Source organism: Zonotrichia leucophrys, chromosome 11 (assembly GCF_028769735.1).
Source record: "Zonotrichia leucophrys gambelii isolate GWCS_2022_RI chromosome 11, RI_Zleu_2.0, whole genome shotgun sequence".
In the NCBI taxonomy this organism is placed as follows: Eukaryota; Metazoa; Chordata; class Aves; order Passeriformes; family Passerellidae; genus Zonotrichia; species Zonotrichia leucophrys.
Window position 1 is genome coordinate 6,455,703 of NC_088181.1, and position 21,298 is coordinate 6,477,000.

Below are 21,298 nucleotides of genomic sequence, written 5' to 3' on the forward strand. Positions count from 1 at the left end.
GCTCAGGTTCTCCTCCTCCTTCCCAGCACCATGACTGCAAAGCTGTGGGCCTGGAGGTCCCGCCCAAGGGCCACTGCTCTGCAGGAGTTCCTCTCAGATGTGGTCCTTCACTGGCACAGCTCAGGAGAATCTGTCTGCAATAACGGTTGTTGGCCAAGCTGGGCTCTGGTCTTAGGTATTAATGAACCACTTGAAATTCTGTCTAAAAGCCACCACTGGACTCTGTATGACTGTACATGGTCATTTCTCTTGTGTTGTCCCATTCCTTCACTGCTCACATGTTTTTCCCCATACAGTTTTCCCCTATACTGAAGCTGCCCAGGGGAAAGGGTACCTCTGAGACAAAGCCCTTACCTGGGAAAGAGAGCCCTGGTGCTGGTTCCCAGGGAGGGGAGCTCAGCCATGGGCTCCTGCCAAGCACAGAACCACTCAGCACTGCTCTCACCCAGCCTGGGCACTGGCCAAAGTGGAATTGCACGAGTGAGTCCTTGCATTACCCCTTGTAATGGGTACAGCTGTGGGGAGGCACTGTCCTGGTGTGTCACATATAGAGATTTGCTGAGGCCCAGATGTGGACATAGGCATCAGGTAAGTTTAAGCTACTGCTGCTGTAAGGCAGGGCATGGTCCATTGCCAAGGAACAGTTTAATGTTTCTGTTGTATCCAGGACTGTGCTGATCTCTGGTATCTACGTTCATCGAGACTGGTTTTGGTGGGTGTAGCTCTGGCCAGCAGTGAGAGCAGGGAAGAGCCCATGGCAGAGCCCACAGTGGGCCCACAGTGGGCAGAAGCAGCACCACATGTGAGCATGTGCTGAGCTGAGGTCCCTGCAGCAGGTGGCACATCCGAGCACTGCTGCTGCTGCTTGGATCTATCCATCTCCTGATGCTGTTGGATCATGTTCCCCATTGCCACCTGCTGCCTATTGCAGCCCATATCCTTTCCAAGCCAACAGCTTGTCCCCAGAGAATGCTCTCAGTGACTGTTTGTCAGAAATAAACTCTTCCTTGCCTATCCTTCTTTGTCTCCAGTTCGTCTGGAGTCAAAAAGGTTTTGCTCATTCTGGCCCCTTGCTCCATCCATTGCACAGGTGTCCTTCCAAGGCACTGTGTCCTCCTTCCTTGATTTTCTCTGCCACCTTGCTCCAGTACACGGTGGCACTGCTTCCTTCTGCACCCACTGATGTTTACACCCTTGTTCTCTTCTGATCCCTTGCTCAGCATCAGCCCAGCTTCCTCCTCTTCCTCCTTCTGCACTGCTCTGAGTTCATCCAGTGAGAGGTCCAAAGCCTTCAGGTTGCCTCAGCACCCAGAGCCACTTTTGGGCCTTTCCTCTCCTTGCCTGTGGTGGTTATAGATCTCCTGCCCAAGTGTATTTTTGATTTTCCCATTTCACCTGCCCTTCACCCCGTGCTGCTCCTGTAGGAAAATCCAGGCTGGAAGAGCCAGCTGGAGTCATCTGGACAAATCCCAGGATCTCACAGTCCTTGCAGGAGTCATTACTTTGTTCTTGGTTTTGCCATGGCTCACAAAGGAACTGACTGAATCTGGTGCTGTTTTTATTGGTCCAAGTTCTGTCCTTGGAGCTGGCCCAGCCCTGGCCATCTGCTCTCCAGCCTCATCAAGAGAGCAATGGCCTGGGTTAGGATTTCCCAGGCCATGAACCTGGACCAGGTGCTCCAAGGCAAGCACAGACTTGGTGATACTGGAGAGACCTACTACATTTTGGTGTCATAACTGCACCCAGCAATGTGACACTTCAGAGCAGCAACATTTCAGAAGCTTCCTGAAAACCTCATTCCTCTGAAGGCATCGGATTGCTGAGAATTCTGAAGGGAAGGAAATGCTTTAGTGGGCAGTTATTTCTGGAGCAGGCACTCTCTGCTCACTCCTTGGGCCAGATTATTTTTTAGGATGGGCCTTTTCCTCCATCTGCTCCCCCAAATTCAATCCCTGTACACCCTGGGAGCTGGAAGCAGGGGCGAGATAACATGCCAACATCTTCCCACCAATCTTCCAGGTGGATAACATCAGGGTGTGAGTCTCTGAAATACATCTCTCAGAGACCTCTTCCCAAATGCCAGCCTCGATTATTAATATGGGTTAATGATTTACAGAGTTCTGTCTCTGCCCACACATGCCCAGGGAAGGAGGAGGGGCAATGGGTGCTGCATTTTGTTAAAATTAATTGAGAAATAGGGAAAATTTGAAACCACAACCTATTTCTGTGTGCAGCAGAACATGACATTAAAGTGGTAAGTGGAAAGCATGTGAATGAGCCGGCTGTTCAGGAATGGCAGCTGGATATTTGTCCCAGTTGTCTCCTACCATCTGATTAAGGGAACAAGTTATTTCATCCTGCCATATAAAGTGTACTCTAACCCTCTGACTAAATATAGCTGATCATTTCTAACTAATGCCTTGCTTTTTGTGTACTCTACTTGTTTGAGCAAGGAATTGTGAAGGAAAGAGGAAGTGCTGCTAACCCAGGTGCTGTGAGGGAGCGTTTGTAGCCCCTGGGAGAGACAAGCACACCTAGCAGACAACATTGTCAGGATTTGAATGGGGCATTAGTCAGTAGCAGAGGCCTGGAGTTAACCTGAAGAACCATAAAGCTGGTGCAGAATAGCAATTTTTATGCTGTTTAGTGTCTGTATATTGAAAATAGATGGTGTTATTGTAAAGAGGTGTTATTACAGCCAGAAGAATTGTATGTCAATTTAGAAATATAATTTCTAGCCCAAGCTGTTCCTGTTAAGCCTCTTTAGCTGTGCCAAGGCCTTGGCTCTGTTCAAAGAGATTCTCACCCCCATAAAGCCGTACATCAAACCCCAAGATTGCCAGGGCTCTGTATGTTATCCCTGCCTGCCTTAGAGCAGCAAGAACACACAGGAGGCTCCAGGGGCAGCCAGGAATGAGTGCAGCTAAAGGAAGCAACAAAGCGGAGCAAATGCTCCAGTCCTGCAAAAGCAGCTCAGGGAGCCCCTGGGAGGAACGAGAAAAGCGCAGGCCGAGAAACACCCCAGGGGCAAAAAAACATCCTTGGTTAAAGCAAACCACGGCGTCCCGTTTGGCCTGAGGCTCGTGAAGAACGGAGATGTCTGAGAGGCGTCCCTGCCTTCAGCCCAGCCCAGGCGTTCGGGGAGCGCGGTACCGACCCCAGGGCACCGGGCACGGTTTGCAGCGGGCTCGGCTCCGGCAGCCCCGCGGAGCGAGGGAGGGCCGGGGCCGGAGCCGCGGTTGCCGTGGCAGCGCTCCCTCAACACCGTCACCGGCCCCGGGAAGTGCATCCGGGGCCGCCCCAAGTAGTTCCTCGGTGACGGCGGCGGCGCGGCGCGGAGGGATCCGCCGTGTCCTGGCAGAGCGGCGGCCGCGGCGCGGCCCGGCCCGCCCGGCGCCGGCATGTTCAAGAACACCTTCCAGAGCGGCTTCCTCTCGGTGCTCTACAGCATCGGCAGCAAACCGCTCCAGATCTGGGACAAGAAGGTGAGGCGGCGGGCTCGGCCAGCAACGCGGCCCGGGGAGCGGCGCGGCCTCCCGGGGCAGGCCCGGGACCGCCGGAACCCCCGGGGCGCTCCGGACACCTGTGGGGCCGCTCCGGACACCTGTGGGGCCGCTCGGGCCCCGCCGAGCCGGAGCTGCGGCGGCCGGGTTACCGGGACCCCGGGAACGGGATAGCGGGATCTCTCGGGTACTGGTTACCGGCACGGCCCCGGGGCCGGTACCGGGCCCCTCGGGTGTGTCTGAGGGGAATGTGTTACTATGAGCATTTTCTGCCTCTGCCCGGCAAAGCTGCAGCTGTGGGGAAGCTGCAGGAGAGGCCAGCAGTGGCCATAGGCAGCGGGATGGCCAGGGCCCTGTGGGGCCGAGGTTGGGGTCTCCTGGTGCATAACCCACCTTTCAAACAGGCTCGCCAGAGGCGTGCAGAACTAGGCTGTGTGATGGCTTGTGGGTGTAGGAGAAGTTGTGAATGTCTCATCACTTTGTTTCTCCCTCCTGTCAGTTTTTAGAGTGGTTTTGCTCAGGGCCCTGTGTCTTCTCCAGGCTATCATCAAGGAGCCGTCCTCAGGATGTTTAGAGATGCTGAGCTGTGCTGCTTCTCCCCTCACAAACCATCCATGGTTTTGTGTTTCTGCAAAATACTTGTTGAGGCCTCTGACACCAAGGCTACAACCTGTATTTGGTTGCTTGTGCATGAGGCTTAGCTGAAGTTTTTGTGGTTTCAGGAGGAACTAAAACCTTCACAGCAGTTCAGACAGCAGTGATGTTTGACCTGAGTGGGCTTGTCTGAGCATTTACAAGTTGTGGGATGGGGGACAGGAATCACAGACCAGTCCTGTTGCCCATCAGTGGGTTCCCATGTAGCTCTGTGAAGAGCTAGGATGCCTCACACTGCCTGTGTGTGTGTGTGTCTGTGTTTTGCTCAAATATTCATGACTTTGAAAAAGGATCAACAGCTTATTTGGATGGTGCAAGGACAGGACGCATTAAAGACTCTTAGACTGGGGATGTAGTGTGTTGTCAGACTGGATAAGCCATAAGCAGGATGTGCTGACCCTGCTTGGAGGTTGAGGTTGGAGTGGAGAGATCTGGAGGAACCTGCCCATGTGAATTGTTCTGTGCAGGGCAATGCTGTTATGATTGTGTGGCCCATGAGGGGAGCAGGAGATCTGCTTGCAGGGTGGATGTCAGCAATGGTCCTTTCAGCTGCAGTAGTCTTGCAATAGTCTCTCTTGCATGAAGCATGGCCAGCCTGGGTGTGCTTGTTGTGAGGATTGCCATGCTCTCTTCAGCAGTGCATGAAATGCCCCTGTCATTTTGGTGAGAACTGGAAGCAGTATTTGACATTCTCGCATGTCCTGGGTGCGTGTCTGAGATTACTGGGTTCATAGCTGTCCTAATGTAGACTTTCATATCTTTGCAAAGAGAACCAGCAGGCTGTGATTTCTACTTTTTTTAGATCTTAGGGAATATCTCAAGCTTTTGTGATGTGGGGAAAACCCATATATTTTTTGGCCTTAGTAGGATGTGCACTGCTTGTGCTGGTGGAGAGAGTGTGTGTGTGGGTGTGCCTGAGTGTGTGAGTGCCCAGAGGCAGTCAGCCATGCCCAGCAGTACAAACCAAGTTCCCTTGGTGACCAGTGGCTGGCTGGTTGCTCCCCTGTATTGCTTGTCCTTATTTTTACCCCTTATAGCACTCAAGTTTGACTCTAACTCTTTTGTGTTTGTTTATTTGGGCCTCTGATACGAGGCTTGAGTCCCCTGTGTTCCGTGCAGCATATTTTGATAGATGGAAGTCCTGCACTCCGTGTATGTGCAGCATGCTGGGCCATAAACTCTTGCTGGCACTCTGGGGCAGTGATCAAAGCCTTGGACACAGCAAGGTCCAGGAGAGCACGAGCCAAGTGAATGTAGATGGGTCCTCCTGGGGTCTTACCCCTTGTCTCAATGGAGCTGTGTGTGCCTCTTTTTCCCCTCTCAAGTGACATCTGTGCTGTGTGCCCCACTTCTGTTCCAGGTGCGCAATGGCCACATCAAGCGAATCACGGACAATGACATTCAGTCACTGGTGCTGGAGATTGAGGGAACAAATGTCAGGTAGGAGAAGCCTCTTCTGCTGCTCTGGGGGAGCAGAACTCTGTCCTGGAGCAGAGTGAAAGATGGCAGTGCCCAGCAGGCATCAGCTTCAAACTACAGCAATGTGATGGCAATGTCTTTGTCAATAAATGGAAGAATCTGGGTCATGTCACTGATACTCCCCTGTAGCAGTGTGCTGTGCCTTTCCCTGGATGTGCTTGTAGAGCTCTCATTCTTATCCTCACTGGGGCTAAGGGATAAAAAATAAAATCCCGTTATTCTTCCATCACTTGAAGGGAAAAAAAGCAGTTTTTAATACCCAGCCTCAGTCAGCACTGCCAGTTACTGAAAAAGCAGCACTGTCTGCTGTCTCTTCTATTGTCTTGGGCCTGTTCTCCTCACGTGACAGCTGCTCTCCCTACAGCAGGAAGATCAGAGGGAGATTTATGAGAGGAGTTGCTTGTGGAGCTTCTCTTAGCAACCTCGTCTCCATCGCCCCGGGAGACAGACGCCAGCTCCAGCTCCATGAGCGGGCTCAGAGTCTCCAAGGCTTCTCCAGGGGTGATTCAGAGCAGGGCTCTCCTTATAAGGGCAGTGGAGACTCCTCTCCTGCAGACAGACTGAGCCAATGCTTCTCTTCCTCCAAGAAGTGTTGATACAAAACTTGCCAGGCGTGACGTGTACTCCTAGGGCTCACAACCTCTGTTTTGCCAGCCGTATAGAGCACACAGGGCCTCTGCCATGATCTGGAGGGCTTTCCCTATTCAGTCAAGGGTAGGAGGAGGTTGTGTTAATGAACAGCACTGACATGGCCTTGATACTGAGGAGGTGAAGCTGTCCAGGAAGGTGTTTCATGCCCTGGGTGAGAAAAGTGCAATTTGAGATATATTCTGTGTGCTTTTTATCTTTTTCTGCCTGCAGCTACCTCTGAAGCTCCCCTTCCTGTTAGAGGAAGCCCTGGTTGTTGCTGAGATCTTATGATCACAGTTACCTATTTCTGCCTGTCCTCCAAGGCTGCATTGGGCCAAGGGAGAGACTTGGGTTACCTCAGACTGTGCACTTTGTGCCCTGTGAGATCCTAAAGTGTTTTTCTCTCACCTCTCAGTACCACGTACATCACGTGCCCTGCTGACCCAAAGAAGACCCTGGGCATCAAACTACCTTTCCTAGTGATGATCATCAAGAACCTGAAAAAATACTTCACTTTTGAAGTGCAGGTGAGGAGTGTGCAGTGGGGAGGCCCCTCCAGGGACCACTGAGGAAGGCGCCAGAGAGCCTGCAGTCTTGTGTTGGAACTTGTCCCAGGCAGTGAGTGATCCCCAAAACAGTTTTGCTTTCTTGGCCATGTGGTGTGTCAGGTCTTCTGGTATGGGGGCATCAGTCAGCTGACAAACACATTGTTGCTATTCCTGAAAATGGGTCTGTTTCCTGTGTTAAATTCCTTCTGCCGTGGAACGGAGGGGTGGGAGTAGAGAGCCCTCCTGGAGTCGGGTGGTGCTGTCCTGGGGAGCCTGGCACCGGGGTGAGCAGCCTGCCCTCCTTGCCAGGTGCTGGATGACAAGAACGTCCGCCGGCGCTTCCGGGCGAGCAACTACCAGAGCACGACGCGGGTGAAGCCGTTCATCTGCACCATGCCCATGCGGCTGGACGACGGCTGGAACCAGATCCAGTTCAACCTGTCCGACTTCACGCGCCGCGCCTACGGCACCAACTACATCGAGACCCTGAGAGTGCAGGTGAGGGGCTGCCCTGGGAAACCAAGGGCTGGTCACCTTCCTGCTGCCTGGCACAGCAGCATGGGAATCTGCCTTTAGCCCTCTGGGGTTCCTTTCCTAGCCCTGCTCTTTGCAGAGCACCATGGAAGGTGAGCAAGGCCTGACTGAGGCCTCACCTAGGCTGGGATAAAGGAGCCCGTTTCCCTCTGTTTCTCTGGCTGTCTCTTGGTTAGGGTGAGAATTGCAGTTCCCTGTGGCATGCCATGAAAGTTGTGTATTGCCTTACTGTCCAGCCAGGCTGGACAGTGATTGAATGGAACCTGGATGGGACAGCCCCATGGTGTACAGACCATTCATACCCCTGGTCAAGCTTGTTTCCTACCAGTGGTGGAGTTACCCTGCTTTCACTGAGCCCCTTGTAACAGAGCTGATGCAGGGTTTGTTCCTGCTGAGGACATGGAGCTTGTTCCATATGCTAGGGAGTCATGTTCAGTGGTGTGTGTTATTTTGAGGAATGCTGTGTGTGGAGCGTGCCTGTTCCTTGGTGTGAGGGGAGTGTTGCATTTCCTTGCAGGATTGCCCTGAGGTGCAGGCAGTCAGCTGAGAGCTGTCTGCCTTCTCACATACTCACGAGGGGGACCAGAGCAACTACTTTGCTGCCAGCTGATAGTGCAGGCAGCACAGGCTGGGCAGGCTCATTCCTGACCTCAGGGAGGCCCTGAAGTGGGCGTGTTAAAAATGCAGCAGGGCTGAGGCTGTGGGTGTTCTGGCAAGTGCTGATACCAGCAAAGCAGAGGTCGGTTCACAGCAGAGAATCCCCTTAGCAACTAAGTAAGCAGAGATACCAGAGCTTGGCCAAATCTTTTGAGTGTTCATACCTGGAGACAGGGATGCAAATGCAAAGCAGAGGGCACAAACCAACATTTTGCTGATGCCCTGTCAGATTCAAAAAAGCAAGACAGTGAGATAGATTTCCAGCTGCTGAGCCAAAGAATCCATGTTGCAGCATGACACCAAAGCTGGATGTGGAAAGAGCATGTGGAAAATGGCCTGACTCTTTGTTTTGACTCCCAGATCCACGCCAACTGTCGCATCCGACGGGTGTATTTCTCTGACCGGCTGTACTCAGAGGATGAGCTCCCAGCCGAGTTCAAGCTGTATCTGCCTGTCCAGAACAAGGCCAAGGTGAGCTAGATGTGGGAAGGAGGGTGGGAGAGCAGTGAGCTAGACTAGCATTCCTCTGCCTCCTCCTGCTGCCTTCGCAACCCGGAGTTTCTTGTGGCAGCAGAGCTCTTGCCAGCTTTGGCCGCCGGCCAGGGAGCACCCTCTCTGTTGCCAGGGTGAGCAGTCTGTCTGGGGTGCTTTGTTCTGTAGCTTTCCTGCCAAAACACATGGAAATTGTCATTCCCATCTAGGAGCAGGGTGAGCTGTTCAGCTGCTCTCCATGTCCTCCCTGATTGTGTTGAAGGACTGTGGGCAGTTGCAGCCTCCCGGCATCTCTCCAGAGCTTTCATCCATGACTCAGCTCAGCAACTTTGCTCTTCAGAGCAGCTGCAGCTCCACTTTTGTCTTCCAGGAGAGATTCTGTTTGTGTCCCTCTAGCCCAAAATGAGTCCCCTCCAATCTTTTCCCCGCCCAGTACCAGACAGTGGTGCCATGAGGGGGGAAGGAGACACCATGGCTGCCCTCAGGAGGAGATGCCAACTCTGCTCCTGCAGTGCTGGGAGAGGAGTGAACATGCTGGCATATTGAGAGATCTTGAGCAACATGCAGCAGTTTTGAGGCTTGTGAGGAAGCACCTTCTTTGCCAGGGCCAGCCTGTCCCAATGCAGACACTTCTTTTAGCAAAGAAGATTCCCTGGCAAAGTTATAAGCTGCTGAGGGAGGACATTGGGGGTTGATGGAAGTGGGAGGTAGAAGGCAGTGTTAACTGTAGGTGACACTTCTGGGGAACCTGTCACTGCCTTCTGGGCTGTAGCAGCCTCACACACGTGTCTGGGGAGTGCTTGGAGCCCTCCCAGTACTGTTGTCTTGTGCTGCCAAGTCTTGTAAGTGTCTCCTTTCTTCTCCCTGCTCTGTCCAGCAATAACATCACGTTGGGAAGAGATGTTGGCCTGCAAATTGTACAGAGTCAGAGTTTTCCTGGCTGTTCCTAAAGTGCTGAGCCTAAACTCTGCAGGTGGCCTGGTACCCAGTCTTGTCTTGCTCAAAGTGGCCACTGTGCCTCCAAAGAAGGGATTCAGCAGGAATTGTGGAGTTAAGTGTATCCTCTTGAAGTTAGCAGTTTTATTTTTTATTTCCTTGTTTCCATCTCTTATACATGCTCTAAATATGGATGTAATACTTGTTCTTGAAAAGTTATTAAACATTTGGCTCTGTAAATCTGCTTTTGTCTTCTTCCTCCTTTATGGATCCGTAACTTTTTTGTGCTTCACAAAGTGCCAGAGAATTTCTTTGAGAACCCAGATGTTAGAATTTGCCTCTGAACTTGACTTTGATCAGCACCCTCACTGTTTAAGGAATAGCACAGACACAACCAGAGAGGAAAATTAGTGAGGTTTCCACAGAGAATACAGAAACTGTCTCCAGTCCATGAAGTTTGTGGTACTATGACAAAAACTCATGCTGTTCATTAAAATGGGTTTTTCATTCCCTTTCTCCTTGAAGCCATTTTCCCCAGCAGTAACAAATTAGGCTTACCTGCCTGTTGGGGCACAGTTTTGTTGGCTGTGTGGTTACCAGCTCAGTCCAGCTCTCAGGCAGGCCCTCAGCAGCACGAGGCACACAATAGCCCTCCAGCTGCCAGATTGTCCCTTCCCCAGGGATCAAAGGGGAGGTTCAGCACAACAGGAGCGGAAGTCTTTTCCTGTGCTGAAGCTGCCCTTCCCTGCCTCAGACCAATCTGCCTTTGTTGTGGAGAGCTTGTGAAGGGGAGGCAGAGACTCCATCAGTAAGGGGGTGAGGCTGGGAGTAGATGATGCCTTTCCTGCCTGGGGCCAAGCCCCCATCAGTACTGTGGAGGGCAGGTCCCCAAGGCTGGCACTGATCCTTCCCTGGCTGTGCAGTGAGTGGGGAAGACTTCACTTCTGTTACTGCTCTGTAGAACAAAGCTGCTCTCTCCCAGGAGGAGGAGAGCCTGCTGGGGGACATCTGCCTTAGATCCTGGGTTTAATCCTGACCACTGAGACCCTGCCTGGTTTAAAGGTTTGGCATGTCTGTGCACCCTCTCTCTGCACCTCTGTGGCCTCTCTGGACACCTGTAATGGAGCTGCTGGGCTTTGAGCTGGAGGTGCTGCCACGTGGGGCTGGATTGCACCTGCAGAAGGCTTTCTGGAGAAGACCTTTGCAGTTCTTCTAGCAGCTCAACATCTTGGTAGCTCTAAGGAGCCCGGCCAAGGAAGCCTACATGAGAAAGCACCATCCATCTTGCATTGACATGTCAAGGCTTGGCTGCACTCGATCTGTTCAGTGGATTCGCACTGGATATCATGCCAAGGGTTGGCCTTAATGAGGTCCATGGTGAGGCTTTCTCCATGTTTGCAAAGCTTGCCAGAGCTGGGGGAGCTGCTGAGCAGATCCATCAGACCCCAGGAGGGTAAAATGTGCATCCTTTCCCGCAAGGCCTTGCTCAACACCATGTGTTTCTGGCAGTCTTTGGCAGCTGAACACTCAGCAGGAGCTGCTGCTGCCTTTCCCTGCCCTGCTGGGGCCTGTGCTGGAGTTTCCCCTGGTCCTGGAGCAGCTGAGCTCACCCTGAGTGACCAGCCCTAATGCACTGAGTGGGGCTGGGCTCCCCTGGGCCCCGAGCTGGCTGCTTCTGCAGAGATCAGATGGGCCCTGCTGCCAATTCCTGCCCGACCTCTAGGAGCTGTGCCAGCAGATTTGCTGGAATAAACTCCCAGCCACAAACCCTTACATCCATATGGACCTTCTGTGTATTTTTAAATACGAAACAAAATACTGAATCTTTCTGTTTACTTGCTGCACAAAGTGGAGCATCATTGGATGCTGGCTCTTTCCTTTACAGCCAGATGCTTGGTGATTTACACAGTGCTTCCAAAATCTTTCTCTTCTAATCCCTCTCTCCCATCAAAACTTTAACCATTTTGCTGAAGGTGGGTGAAGTTGGATGCTCTTCCTGTGGGAGAAGAGGATGCTGCTGGTGGATGGGCCAGAATGTCAGAGGCATCCTGTCAGCAGCCCTTTCCTAAATGTGCACAAGCAAAACTCCTGTGGTGAAGCACTCAGCTTCTTACTCCTTTGGTTATGGCTTTTCATGTGGCTGGGATGCAATGTCCTCCTACATGGGAAGAGTGGAGGAATGCAGGAAGGAGGTGAGGGGAGAGGTGGAGTCAGGGATGGCTCCTGCCTGCCTGCTCCTGGGTATGAGGGGTGGGCAGAGGGGAGTCCCAGTTCAACGCAGGCAGCCTGTGGAGAAAAGATCTTAAATATTTCCTCATTCACCTTTCTGTGGGTGGCCTGCTCCTTCCTTCCTGCATAAGTCCTTGTTGCAGTTCATGTTTAGTGGGAGAGAAAAGAATCTTTGTGGGGAGCCCTGGTTTCAACCCCAGGCAGAGCAGGGCCCACCCAAAGATCAGTTGTCCTTCTCTGCACCAGCTTTTCACCTTTGTCTTCCACTGGCACTTGGACACTTCACTTGGGACCTCAGTGCTGGGAGCTGCTTTCGACATGAAAGGCAAAGCTTCCCTTGGAGAGCTTGGCTGCTGAAATATGGTGAGTGCACAGGCTGCAGCTCCTTGGAGCAAGGGACCCACCCTGGGCTGGGCCAGCAGCAGCAGGCTGGGGCTGGAGCAGCTGGCAGTGCCTGTGCTGGGAGCCGAGGCCGGGACATCCCACGGCTCCAGTGGCTCTGCCTGGGCAGGTGGCAGCTGCTGGCAGAGCAAGCAGGCAATGGGGTTTTTTCCTGGAAAGCTTTCTCAGTTTGCTCTGCTGCTGGGGCAGAAGAATCCTGTGTGAGTGTCCAGCCCAGCAGACACTGTCTGGCAGGACATTGATACAAGCTGCTGTCCCTGCCTGTGTTTGTCCCCTTGCACTTTGTCACTTTCCTATCAAGTGGGTCCTGGCAAAGCACAGAGCTGTTATCACAGAGGGATAAACAGGAATCAAAAAAATCTGGGCCAAACTCTGCTTCTTGTCCATTCTGCATCTCCCTGGATGTCTTGGGCCAAATGTTGTCATCTTTATAGAAGGATTACACCTCCAGGACAACGTTAATCCTCTGCAGCTGTTGTCTAATATGGGGCAGGAGGCAGTGCTGGAGGCAAGGGAAATATTTATTTTGAGTTTTACCACTGGCCACCGCCCAGGAAAACCAAGTGACGGTTCTGGGGACTTTGGCCACTGTGCATGCACAGAGAGCTGATGTTCCTGCCCTGCCGGTGCCTGCAGGAGAGGGCTGAGAGCTTCCCTTGGCAGGCTGCAAAATGGGACCACCCAAACGCGACTTATTTGGGTAAGGGAGGAATTGTGCACCTTGAGAGCTAACCTGGGATGCAGTGGGGAAAGCCTCAGAGCTGCTAGAGGTGAGATTATGATGGAAGCCAAGTTGTGAAGCAGAACTGCAGCCCATCTGCTTCACCATCCCTTCACGTGTTGCCCCTGCGGGCCCAGGAATGATTTTCTGTGAGATGAGAGGTCCCAGCACCCCGGGAGCAGGCTGGGGGCTGCCCGGTGGGTTTGAGGGGAGGACAGGCATGAGCCACACACACCTGAGCGAGCTCAGCGTGCTCGGTGGGTGCATCCCACCCTCGGCAGGGCTGTGCTGGCACCGAGCCCTCCCCGGAGCCTCCGCCCTGCGTGCAGCGAGCACGGGCAGCAGGTTCAGCCCCTCCCGGGCCCCGCGGCCCTTCCCTCCATCCCCAGCATTGTTTCCTCCGACCTTGAGCTGCCCGCTCGCTCCTGCTGTATCCCAGCCCCGCTTCTTCCTCTGCACTGAGCCCGGCTTCCTCTGTGTTTTCCGGGTCCTTTCCTCAGCGCTGAACAGGGGATCGTGCCCTGGCTCGCAGAGGAGGAGGAGGATTCTCCTGAGATGCTGCCAGAAGGGCAGAGAGCCCCTGCCAGCCCTGGTGTCCCCCTCACACCCACCCCAGCACAGCAGGGCCTGGAGGACGCTGAGCTCCCAGGGTCTTTTCCAGGTCAGGCTCTCCAACCTATTTTTGGGAAGCAGGGAGCTGCCAGGCTCCCTGGGAATGGATCCTGCCGGGGCCAGGCTCAGCCAGGCTCGCACTCCCCATGCTCCCAACAGCCCTGTCCGTGGAGCAGGTGCCTGCTGCCCTCCTGGGCTCACACCCACGGCTGGCCAGAGGTGAGCTGACCCCGCTGTGGGCGTGCAGGGGCCTCCAGCAGAGCCTGGGCGCCGCTGAAACGCCGGGCTTTGTCTCCAGCAGGTCCCTCACTGCTGTCCATGAGCGTTTCCAGATGGCCCCGGGCTCCTGGCACCAGCTCTGCTGCAGCATCCGGGGAAGAGCGGGAGGGGGTGGGAAGTGGTGTCCCAGCTCACCAAGCGTGGTGGCCTGGGCCTCTGCTCCCAGCATCCCGAATTCCCGCTGGGGAATCGTTCCCAGCTCCTGTCCCACCCTCCATCAGCGAGGAGGCTCCTCCCCTGCCATGGAAGGGATGCCATAAGCAGCTGGCCCTGGGCACTGTTGTCCAGCTCTGCCTTTCCCTGCAAGCCAGGCGTCTTTCCAGGTACCAGGCTTTGGGGTCCCAGCCCTGCACCCCATCGAGCCCTCTGTACCCCCAGGAGAGAAGGGAGAGGCTCCTGCCGTGGGAAATACAGCTGGTGTCGGAAATGCATCTGCCACGGAAGTGCATCCCGTGTGGGAAATGCATCTGCCGTGGGAAATGCATCTGCACTGGCCTCTGGAGCAGGCTCTGCAGGGGTGGGGAGAGTAAATCCCAGCCGTGTTTTCCTCCTGCCTCGCCTTTTGGCCAGGTTCGTGGCTTTTGGCAGCTCCTGGTGCCTCTCTGGCCCCGGTTCAGCACAGGCTGCAGTGTCAGGCTGCCCCATGGCAGGGCTCCCAGCTCAGCAGAGCTGTGGGTCCTCCCTCAGCTCTGGGGAAGACCCACACGAGCACAAATCTGAGCAAAATGGTCAAAACCGAACTGAAAGAAGTTAAAACGCCAAGGAATGTGACCCAGCAAGGCTTGGCTGATGGAATACAACAGCCCTGAGCCACTTGGAGATCTTTTTCCACCCACTCCCCCCAATTCCTCAGGGGTTTTCTGTTCCTGATTTTGACTTCTCACTTGGCTGCAGCGACGTGCTGAGCCTGAGCCAAACGTGTTTTCCAGGGAATCAGCTCATGGCTGGAAATCACTGCCCAGTGAGGGCAGGGATGGAGGCTGGGGCAGGGGATGAGTGACTCAGGCCACAGGGTTCCCCCCCAGCACCAGAAAAGTGGGGTGAGAGCCAGCATCCATCCTTCCCTTTTACAGTAATTAGTGGTTGACGAGTAGCTGGGCAGCCCAGGGTAATTCAGTGCTGGGAAGTGGTTGTAGCAGTCGGGAACTGAGCCAGCAGCTCTGGGCCCTGGGGAGGGGGAAGGATGGGGGAAGCACAAAGTCTTCAAATCCTCATCCAAGAGCTGGGGGAAGCCTCCCATCCACTCACCCAGGCTGGCAGGAGGGGATGAGGGCAAAGGAGCAGCTGGAGCACCAGGACAAGGGGAGCAGGTCAGGGTGCACAAAGACAGAGGTGCCTGGGGCAGAGAGGCAGGGCAGAGGTGCTGGCACAGGTGCTGGCCCTGGTCCTGCTGCAGGGGAGGCTGGAGGAAGCAAAGATGCTGACTGGAGTCAAATCCCACATGGGGAGGCTCCCCAGTTCCACAGGGTCATCCCCACAGGGATGTGCCAGGTTCACACCACCCCCTTGCCCAGCACAGCCTCCCCACCAGGGCAGCAATGGTGCCAGGCCTCTGCTGCCCACCCCAAGGCTGCACCTGCAGAACAAGCCTGGCTCCAGCTGCCACCCCTGTGACCATCACATCACCAGCCTCTGTGGTTTGGTTTTTCTTCCCATTAATGGCTGAGCAACATTTTTCCCCAGATAAAGCCAGTTTCCTCCCCCTGGAGTCTAATCTTTCCCACTCCCATGATTATTTCTCTGATCTCTGCAGCAGCAGTGACTCCTCTTGCCTTCCTCTGCCGAGACAGCAGTGATGAGACAGGATATGGCCACCCCTTCCCCCCAGGAAGCTCAGCAGGGCTGCGTGGGGACAGGGAGCTGGAGCACCCTGTGAAGTGGCTCCAGGAGGGTCCCCCAGCTGCTGCTGGGCCCTGCACGGGGAAGGGAGGTGGCTGCCCAGGGCTGAAGAGCAGGGCTGGCTGGGGGAGAACAAGGCACCCTGTGTTCCCAGCAAGGCCCTTGTCACTGCCATGGGAGCTGCTGAAAGGCTGCTCTGTCCACTGCTGGGGGCGGGGGGGCTGCTGGAGCTGACCCCCCTCAAGTGGCAGCCCCAGGGCAGGGACTGCTGCAGGGACACCATTGGCCATGCTGGCCCCTACCCTGCATCCCCTGGCATGGCACCCAGTCTCCCAGGGGTGCCATGCAGGGTGACCCCCCAAAAAAGCCCCTTCACCACAAAATTCACCCAGTCCCTCCCAGGGCACCCCCGCAGCAGGAAGGACAATGGCACCACAGCTCTCCACACACCCGACCCGTTTAATGGACATACAAGGTGGCTGTGCCCACTGCCCTGCCCACAGGGCCACGTGCCCCAGGGCTTCATCCCACAGTGGCAGCAGCAGGGCCCGGACTGAGCTGAGCCCCAGCAGGGCTGCAGAGGTGGCATCTCCCAGCTCACGCTGTCTTTAGGCACCACATCCCTGTATCCCCGTGGTTCAACAGGAAACACAGCCATGAGCTCAGCCCTCCCTGCCCCACCACTGCAGGTGCCAGAGGCTGAGACCTGCCAGCCCAGAGCACTGGAGAGCAGCCCCCAGCCCGCTCACCCAGGAGGAAGGGACGCTGCAGGGACCCATGGCAGATGCAGGCACGTGATGGGTGGCAGCCTGAGGGTCACAGTTAGGGGCAGGCACAGGCACAGGGAGCAGGCAGGGCCTGGATGCCCTCCAGCCCCCCCATGACCATCCCCGGTCCCAGCCCGGCTGCTCTGGAGGGGCTGGGGGGGTTGGGCATCCCCCCTTTTCTGAAGCAACAATGGGGTAGAGGGGCCGAGGCCGTGGTGAGGGTCAGGGGGAGGGGGTGTCAGGTCCATCTTAGCACCATGGTGGCAGGGCAGGGGCGGTTGGGGGAGGGAGCCAGGGTCAGACCCACTCCTGCAAGGAGCGCTTGCAGTACAGGAGCATTCGGGGCGCGCCCTTCCTCTGCATCTGGACGATGACGTAGATGAGGCCCAGGATGCAGAGCAGCAGCACCAGCAGCACCAGCACCATGACCACGCTCATGGTGCGTGTGTACTCGTCGATCTGCACCACCACGTCCACGTCCCTGCCTGGCTGGCCATCTCCCTCGTTGTAATCCTCATCTTCCTCTTCCTCCTCCTCACCTTCAGTCCCCCCATCCCCATCAGGGTTGAAGGGGGGTCGGTCCACATCGGGCCAGCGGGGATTGGGGTCTGGGACCAGCTCTGTGTGACAGCCCATGAAGTCCCGTAGGATGGATTTGGGATAGCCTGGCTCTGTCTTGAGACGCTCATTGTCAAACTTCCAGTACTTTGTGCCTCTGTAGAAGTAGGTGGAGGCTGGGGGAAAGATAGAGACAAGGGGTAAGTGGGTGGGCACAGGACACTGCAGAACCTGGACACCCCAGCAGATGCCCAAGACAGCAGGTTTTACTCCAGGACTGGTGAAACCCTTCAGAACGGGATTCACCACTGACTCCCACACATCCTCCCCAGGTCGATCCCATGTGGCCAGGCTATCAGAGGGATAATCTCATCCCCAAGACCCCCACCACCACCACCCACCCCTCTCCTCCTCTACTTACAGGCATCCGGGCTGAGGAAGGCTCCCTTGGGTGAGGGGGGGATGCCCACCCAGACAGAGATGGGCTTTGGGTACCCAGGGTCCACCGAGCGCGTGTCCTCGTTGAAGCGCCAGTATCTGGGGAGGGAGGTGGGGAGTCAGTGACGAGCACAGGGCTCCCCACTGCCCAACATTCTTCCCCTGACAGAGGCCAGGAGGCAGCAGAGCAAGGAGAACCCCAGACACACTCACCTGTCCCCACGGAAGAAGAAGGTGTGTCCCGTGGGTTCCCACCAGACGGCCGTGTCGATGCTGTCGTAGGGGATGCCCTGCCCGTAGGTGACCAGGGGCTGTGGGTACCCAGGCTCCAGGTTGGCTTCTCGGAAGAGCCAGTACCGGTCACCTAGAGGGGAAAGAGTCGGAGAAGGGGCATGAGAAGGTCCTGCCCAGCTGCTATGGCAGGCGCACAAATGGATAGTGGTAGATGCCTGTGGCCACCCTGACCCCTTGGGATCACACAGCAGCTGTGGCTGGGGAGGTGGGTCACGATGAGATGAAGCCAACCAGCTCTCAACAGCTTTGTGGGGGACACTGGGGTCTCACTTCCACCTCAGCCCTCCCATCCAGCTTCCCTGCTCACCTTTAAAGAAGACGAACCTCCCGTCATGCCTCTCGTAGGCAGCATCAATGTCCCCAGGGAGGCCCCGCCAGAAGTGTCCGATAGGCATGGGGTAATTGTCCAGCACCCGGTTGTGCCGGACCCTCCAGAACCACCGGCCCTGGAGAGAAACAGGGTGTTGGCAGAGGATGGGCAGGACACAGGGACACAGTCACCTTGCTGAGGAATGTCACAGGCTGATGACATCCCCAAGGAAGGGGCAGAAGTGGGTCCTGGCAGGTACCTTGAATACAAACATCTCCCCACGCAGCACCGCCACCGTGTCAAAGTCCCCGTCACAGATGTCGGGGCCGTACTGGTCAGGTCGGTCTGGGCTGCCAGGTTTGGGGGGTCGGTCTGGCTTCCCCGGAGGGGGAGGTTTAGGGGGTCTCTGGTCTGGCCTGCCAGGTCTCCGGGGTGTCACGGTGGGCAAAGGCTTGGTGGGCTGAGGGTGCCCATCTGCGGTACCTGGATCGGGCAGGTGAGAGAAGGGATGTGGTGATGCAGATCAGCAGCACCTGTAACTCAGTTTCCCCACACACACGCCCAGAATCCCACCTCTGGGATGATTCCCCAACCAGCTCCTCACCGTAGAGCTGCTGGATGCCCTTGAGGTCATCCTCGGGCAGCTGGAAGTTCTCTGTGTCCATCCACTGGTAGAAGGGTGCCATGATAGCACTGGGGTTGCTGGAGTGCTCCAGGCCCAGCGAGTGCCCCAGCTCATGCACAGCCACCAGGAAAAGGTTGTTCCCTGCATGGAGAGGCACCATCAGCAAGAGGGCGTGGAGAACATGACACGAGGCAGATTCTTCAACCCAGCACCGTGCAACAGGGGTGCTCCAGTGGGATCAGCAGATCACCCATGGTGGACCTGCTCTCCCTGCCAATCCTGTCCACACCAGCAGAGCTCCCCCCTCCACCCACAGTGGCCACCAGGCTCCTCTGGTCACCTTTACAACCTCCTTGACCCCTAACTCACCAGACACATCTGCATTCTCCAGCGTCCAGGGCTCATCCAAGTCGAAATGTGTGTCCCCCCCCATACCAGGGCCAGGAAAATAGGCATGAGCCAAAAATCCCCCAAGGCCATCAAAGGGAGAGCTGTCTCCATGGAATCCAGAGGCAAAGAGCACCATGATGTCAGCCTCCTTCTTCCTCTTCTGCCGGATGTCCTCGTAGGCCACCTCCCGGAACACCAGCGGCGTGGCTTGCTCCCACACGCGGAAAGCTCGTCGGACAGCCTCGTGCGAGTGGTACCGACCCAGCTTCTCCGTGTAGTTTTGGATGCTGGGGATACAGAATTCACTAGGGAAGGCCTGGAGCAGCACTCGTTCCCTGAGGGGATCCATGGCTCTCCCTGGGCCGGGGGGAGGGAATCCCTGGGTACCTGAAGGTGAGGTGGCTCTGGCTCCAGCGCCGCCCTGTCAGCGCGTACCGCTTCCGACGCATGTTGGACTTCATCCGTGCTCCAAACTGATCTGGGACCCCACAGCGGGGACGCTTCATCCACCTGCCAGCAGGACACCGAGCCAGGGCTCAGCCAACATCCCTGAGGGGTTACAGCACCCACAGCCCGCAGGGACACTATCCTGGCTGCAGAGGTGGAGCCCCCAAAATGGGAGAAGCACAAGGGGGACAGCACCCACTTTTCCAGGGCCAACAGGGCCCCGAGGCTGTCAGAGAAAACCACAGAGCCCGAGAGTGGAGTTGCCATCTGCCTCAGCAAGGGGACAATGGAGAAACTCACGCCTTGGTCTCCTCGTCCAGGACGCCGGTGACGGTGATGCCGTAGAACTTCTGCATCTCGGCGAGCGCGGCGGAGAAGGTCTGGGCCGAGCGCATGGTGGACATGCGGCGGCTGGGCTGCGGCAGGTACCCATAGAGCCGCAGCCATGCCTGCCCGGGAGAGCCGCGCGTCACAGCGGGTCAGTGCCAGCTGCCAGTGGCAAATGCCACCCCGAGCAGGCAGCGCTGCGGCAGCAGGGCACGGGGTCCCTGCCCTGCAAGGGACCGGGGATCTCGGGGGGCTGCTGCCGGATGGGCTGACTCCAGGGACCAGGCAGCTGGCAGGGGGCCAGGCTGCCTGCGGGCTCCTGTCCCTGTCCTGCTCCGGAGGCGTCCCCCGGGAGCTGCCGAGGGATGTGAAGCCTGGGACCCCCACCCCGGCCTGCACCTACAAAGGGGCTTCTGTCCTGCGGGGCTGCAGCCCCAGGGCGGGGGGCAGGAGGGTGCAGGGGCGCGCCGGGGCTCTTCCTTCCTGCCCCAGCCTCCGCCTCCCCTTGTCTGCTTTAATTGCATTTTATTTTTATCTTTATTATTACTCTTTTGTAACTTTTTTTTCTCTCCTAGTTTTCACTTATATTTTCCAAATTAGGGGGGTTTTCCTTTTATTCTTTCAAGCTTTTTTTTCGAAATTCTTTTTCCTTTTCCAAGTCTTATTGCTCTTCCAAGTCTTTTTCCTTTTCCAAGTCTTGTTCTCCAGGTTCTCCAATCCTTTTCCTATCCCAATTATTTTCCTAAGCCAATTCTTTTCCTATCACTTTTTTTTCCCCCCCAAAAACGGCTTAATGTTTTTAATTGCTAAAAACACTAAAACTATTAAATTCTTCTACCCCCACTCCCGTTCCCCGGCAGGGTGGTGGAGCAGAGCCTTTATCAAAAGCCCTTTCACCCCCTCCCCCGCCGGGCACAAAGCGCTTCCTCCCCACACCCCGCGCCCGCCGCCCGCCACCCCGGGGGCGACCCGCACCGCACCCTCCCGTTCCCCGCCTGCACCTGCCCCGGCCGGGTGCGGCGGGCCCGCAGGTGCCGGCGCGGGCCGGGGGTGCGGGGGGTGCGGAGCCCTGGGCCCGTGCTCACCTCGGCGTTGATCTCCTCGCCCGCCGCCCCCGCCAGCAGCACCAGCAGCACCACGAGCGGCGGGAGGCGCCCGCCCGCCCGCCAGGGGGCGCCGCCCCCTCCTGCCATTCCGCGCCGCCGCCGGGTCGCGGCTGCCCCCGGCCGCGCCGGGCCGGGCCGGGCCGGGCCGAGCGCGGCGGTGTCGGAGCTACGCCGCCCTCATGGCCCGGGGCCGAGCCGCCGCGGGGGGCTGCGCACGGTGCATGGGAGGCGCTGCCAGGCGCGGCCCGTCGCCTCCCGGCCCGCCTTTTGTGCGTGAGGTCAGCACGGCGGCGCGCGGCACATGGGCGGCCGGCGCGGCGCGGCGGGGCCCGGCTCCGCTGGCTGCCCTGCCGCGCTCTGCCCGCCGCCGGGAGCACCGGAGCGGCTGGCGGAAGGCGGGCGCGGCGGCGGCGGCGGCGGCGGGGAGCGGTGGGAGCGGGCGGGGCGGGGCCGCGGCGGGGGCGGGCCCGAGGCGGGGCGGGGCCGGGGAGGCGGGGCCGCCCCCCCGCACGTGTGTGAGC

General features: G+C 56.9%; 2 protein-coding genes across 3 annotated transcripts; one reads left to right on the top strand and one right to left on the bottom strand.

Annotated features, from left to right (window-relative positions):
* Positions 1-3,312: 3,312 nt before the first annotated feature.
* Positions 3,313-9,678, top strand: CFAP20 (cilia and flagella associated protein 20). 2 transcript variants are annotated; one of them, XM_064723132.1, is made up of 6 exons: positions 3,313-3,485; positions 5,518-5,597; positions 6,682-6,793; positions 7,124-7,312; positions 8,366-8,476; positions 9,375-9,678. In XM_064723132.1, exons 1-6 carry the CDS (start codon positions 3,402-3,404, stop codon positions 9,378-9,380), a joined length of 582 nt encoding a protein of 193 aa, XP_064579202.1. In that variant the 5' UTR covers positions 3,313-3,401; the 3' UTR covers positions 9,381-9,678. The 2 variants fall into 2 exon arrangements, with proteins under 2 accessions (XP_064579202.1, XP_064579200.1); XM_064723130.1 differs by lacking the exon at positions 9,375-9,678 and having other exon boundaries at positions 8,366-8,485.
* A 6,278-nt stretch (positions 9,679-15,956) lies between these two features.
* MMP15 (matrix metallopeptidase 15) lies at positions 15,957-21,164 on the bottom strand. The gene is made up of 10 exons (XM_064723126.1): positions 20,757-21,164; positions 19,645-19,793; positions 19,285-19,407; positions 18,877-19,184; positions 18,487-18,648; positions 18,142-18,365; positions 17,880-18,018; positions 17,492-17,642; positions 17,262-17,377; positions 15,957-17,016 (listed from the first exon to the last, which is right to left on the bottom strand). Exons 1-10 carry the CDS (start codon positions 20,862-20,864, stop codon positions 16,580-16,582), a joined length of 1,917 nt encoding a protein of 638 aa, XP_064579196.1. The 5' UTR covers positions 20,865-21,164; the 3' UTR covers positions 15,957-16,579.
* Positions 21,165-21,298: the final 134 nt, after the last annotated feature.

Excerpts from the sequence above, each read along its gene's own strand:
- CFAP20 (XM_064723130.1), top strand. The coding sequence starts at position 3,402 with ATGTTCAAGAACACCTTCCAGAGCGGCTTCCTCTCGGTGCTCTACAGC. Across the intron at positions 3,486-5,517 it reads TCCAGATCTGGGACAAGAAG|GTGCGCAATGGCCACATCAA; the intron begins GTGAGGCGGCGG and ends CTTCTGTTCCAG. Across the intron at positions 6,794-7,123 it reads ACTTCACTTTTGAAGTGCAG|GTGCTGGATGACAAGAACGT; the intron begins GTGAGGAGTGTG and ends CCTCCTTGCCAG.
- MMP15 (XM_064723126.1), bottom strand. The coding sequence starts at position 20,864 with ATGGCAGGAGGGGGCGGCGCCCCCTGGCGGGCGGGCGGGCGCCTCCCG. Across the intron at positions 19,794-20,756 it reads GCGAGGAGATCAACGCCGAG|GCATGGCTGCGGCTCTATGG; the intron begins GTGAGCACGGGC and ends TCTCCCGGGCAG. Across the intron at positions 18,019-18,141 it reads GGGAGATGTTTGTATTCAAG|GGCCGGTGGTTCTGGAGGGT; the intron begins GTACCTGCCAGG and ends GTTTCTCTCCAG.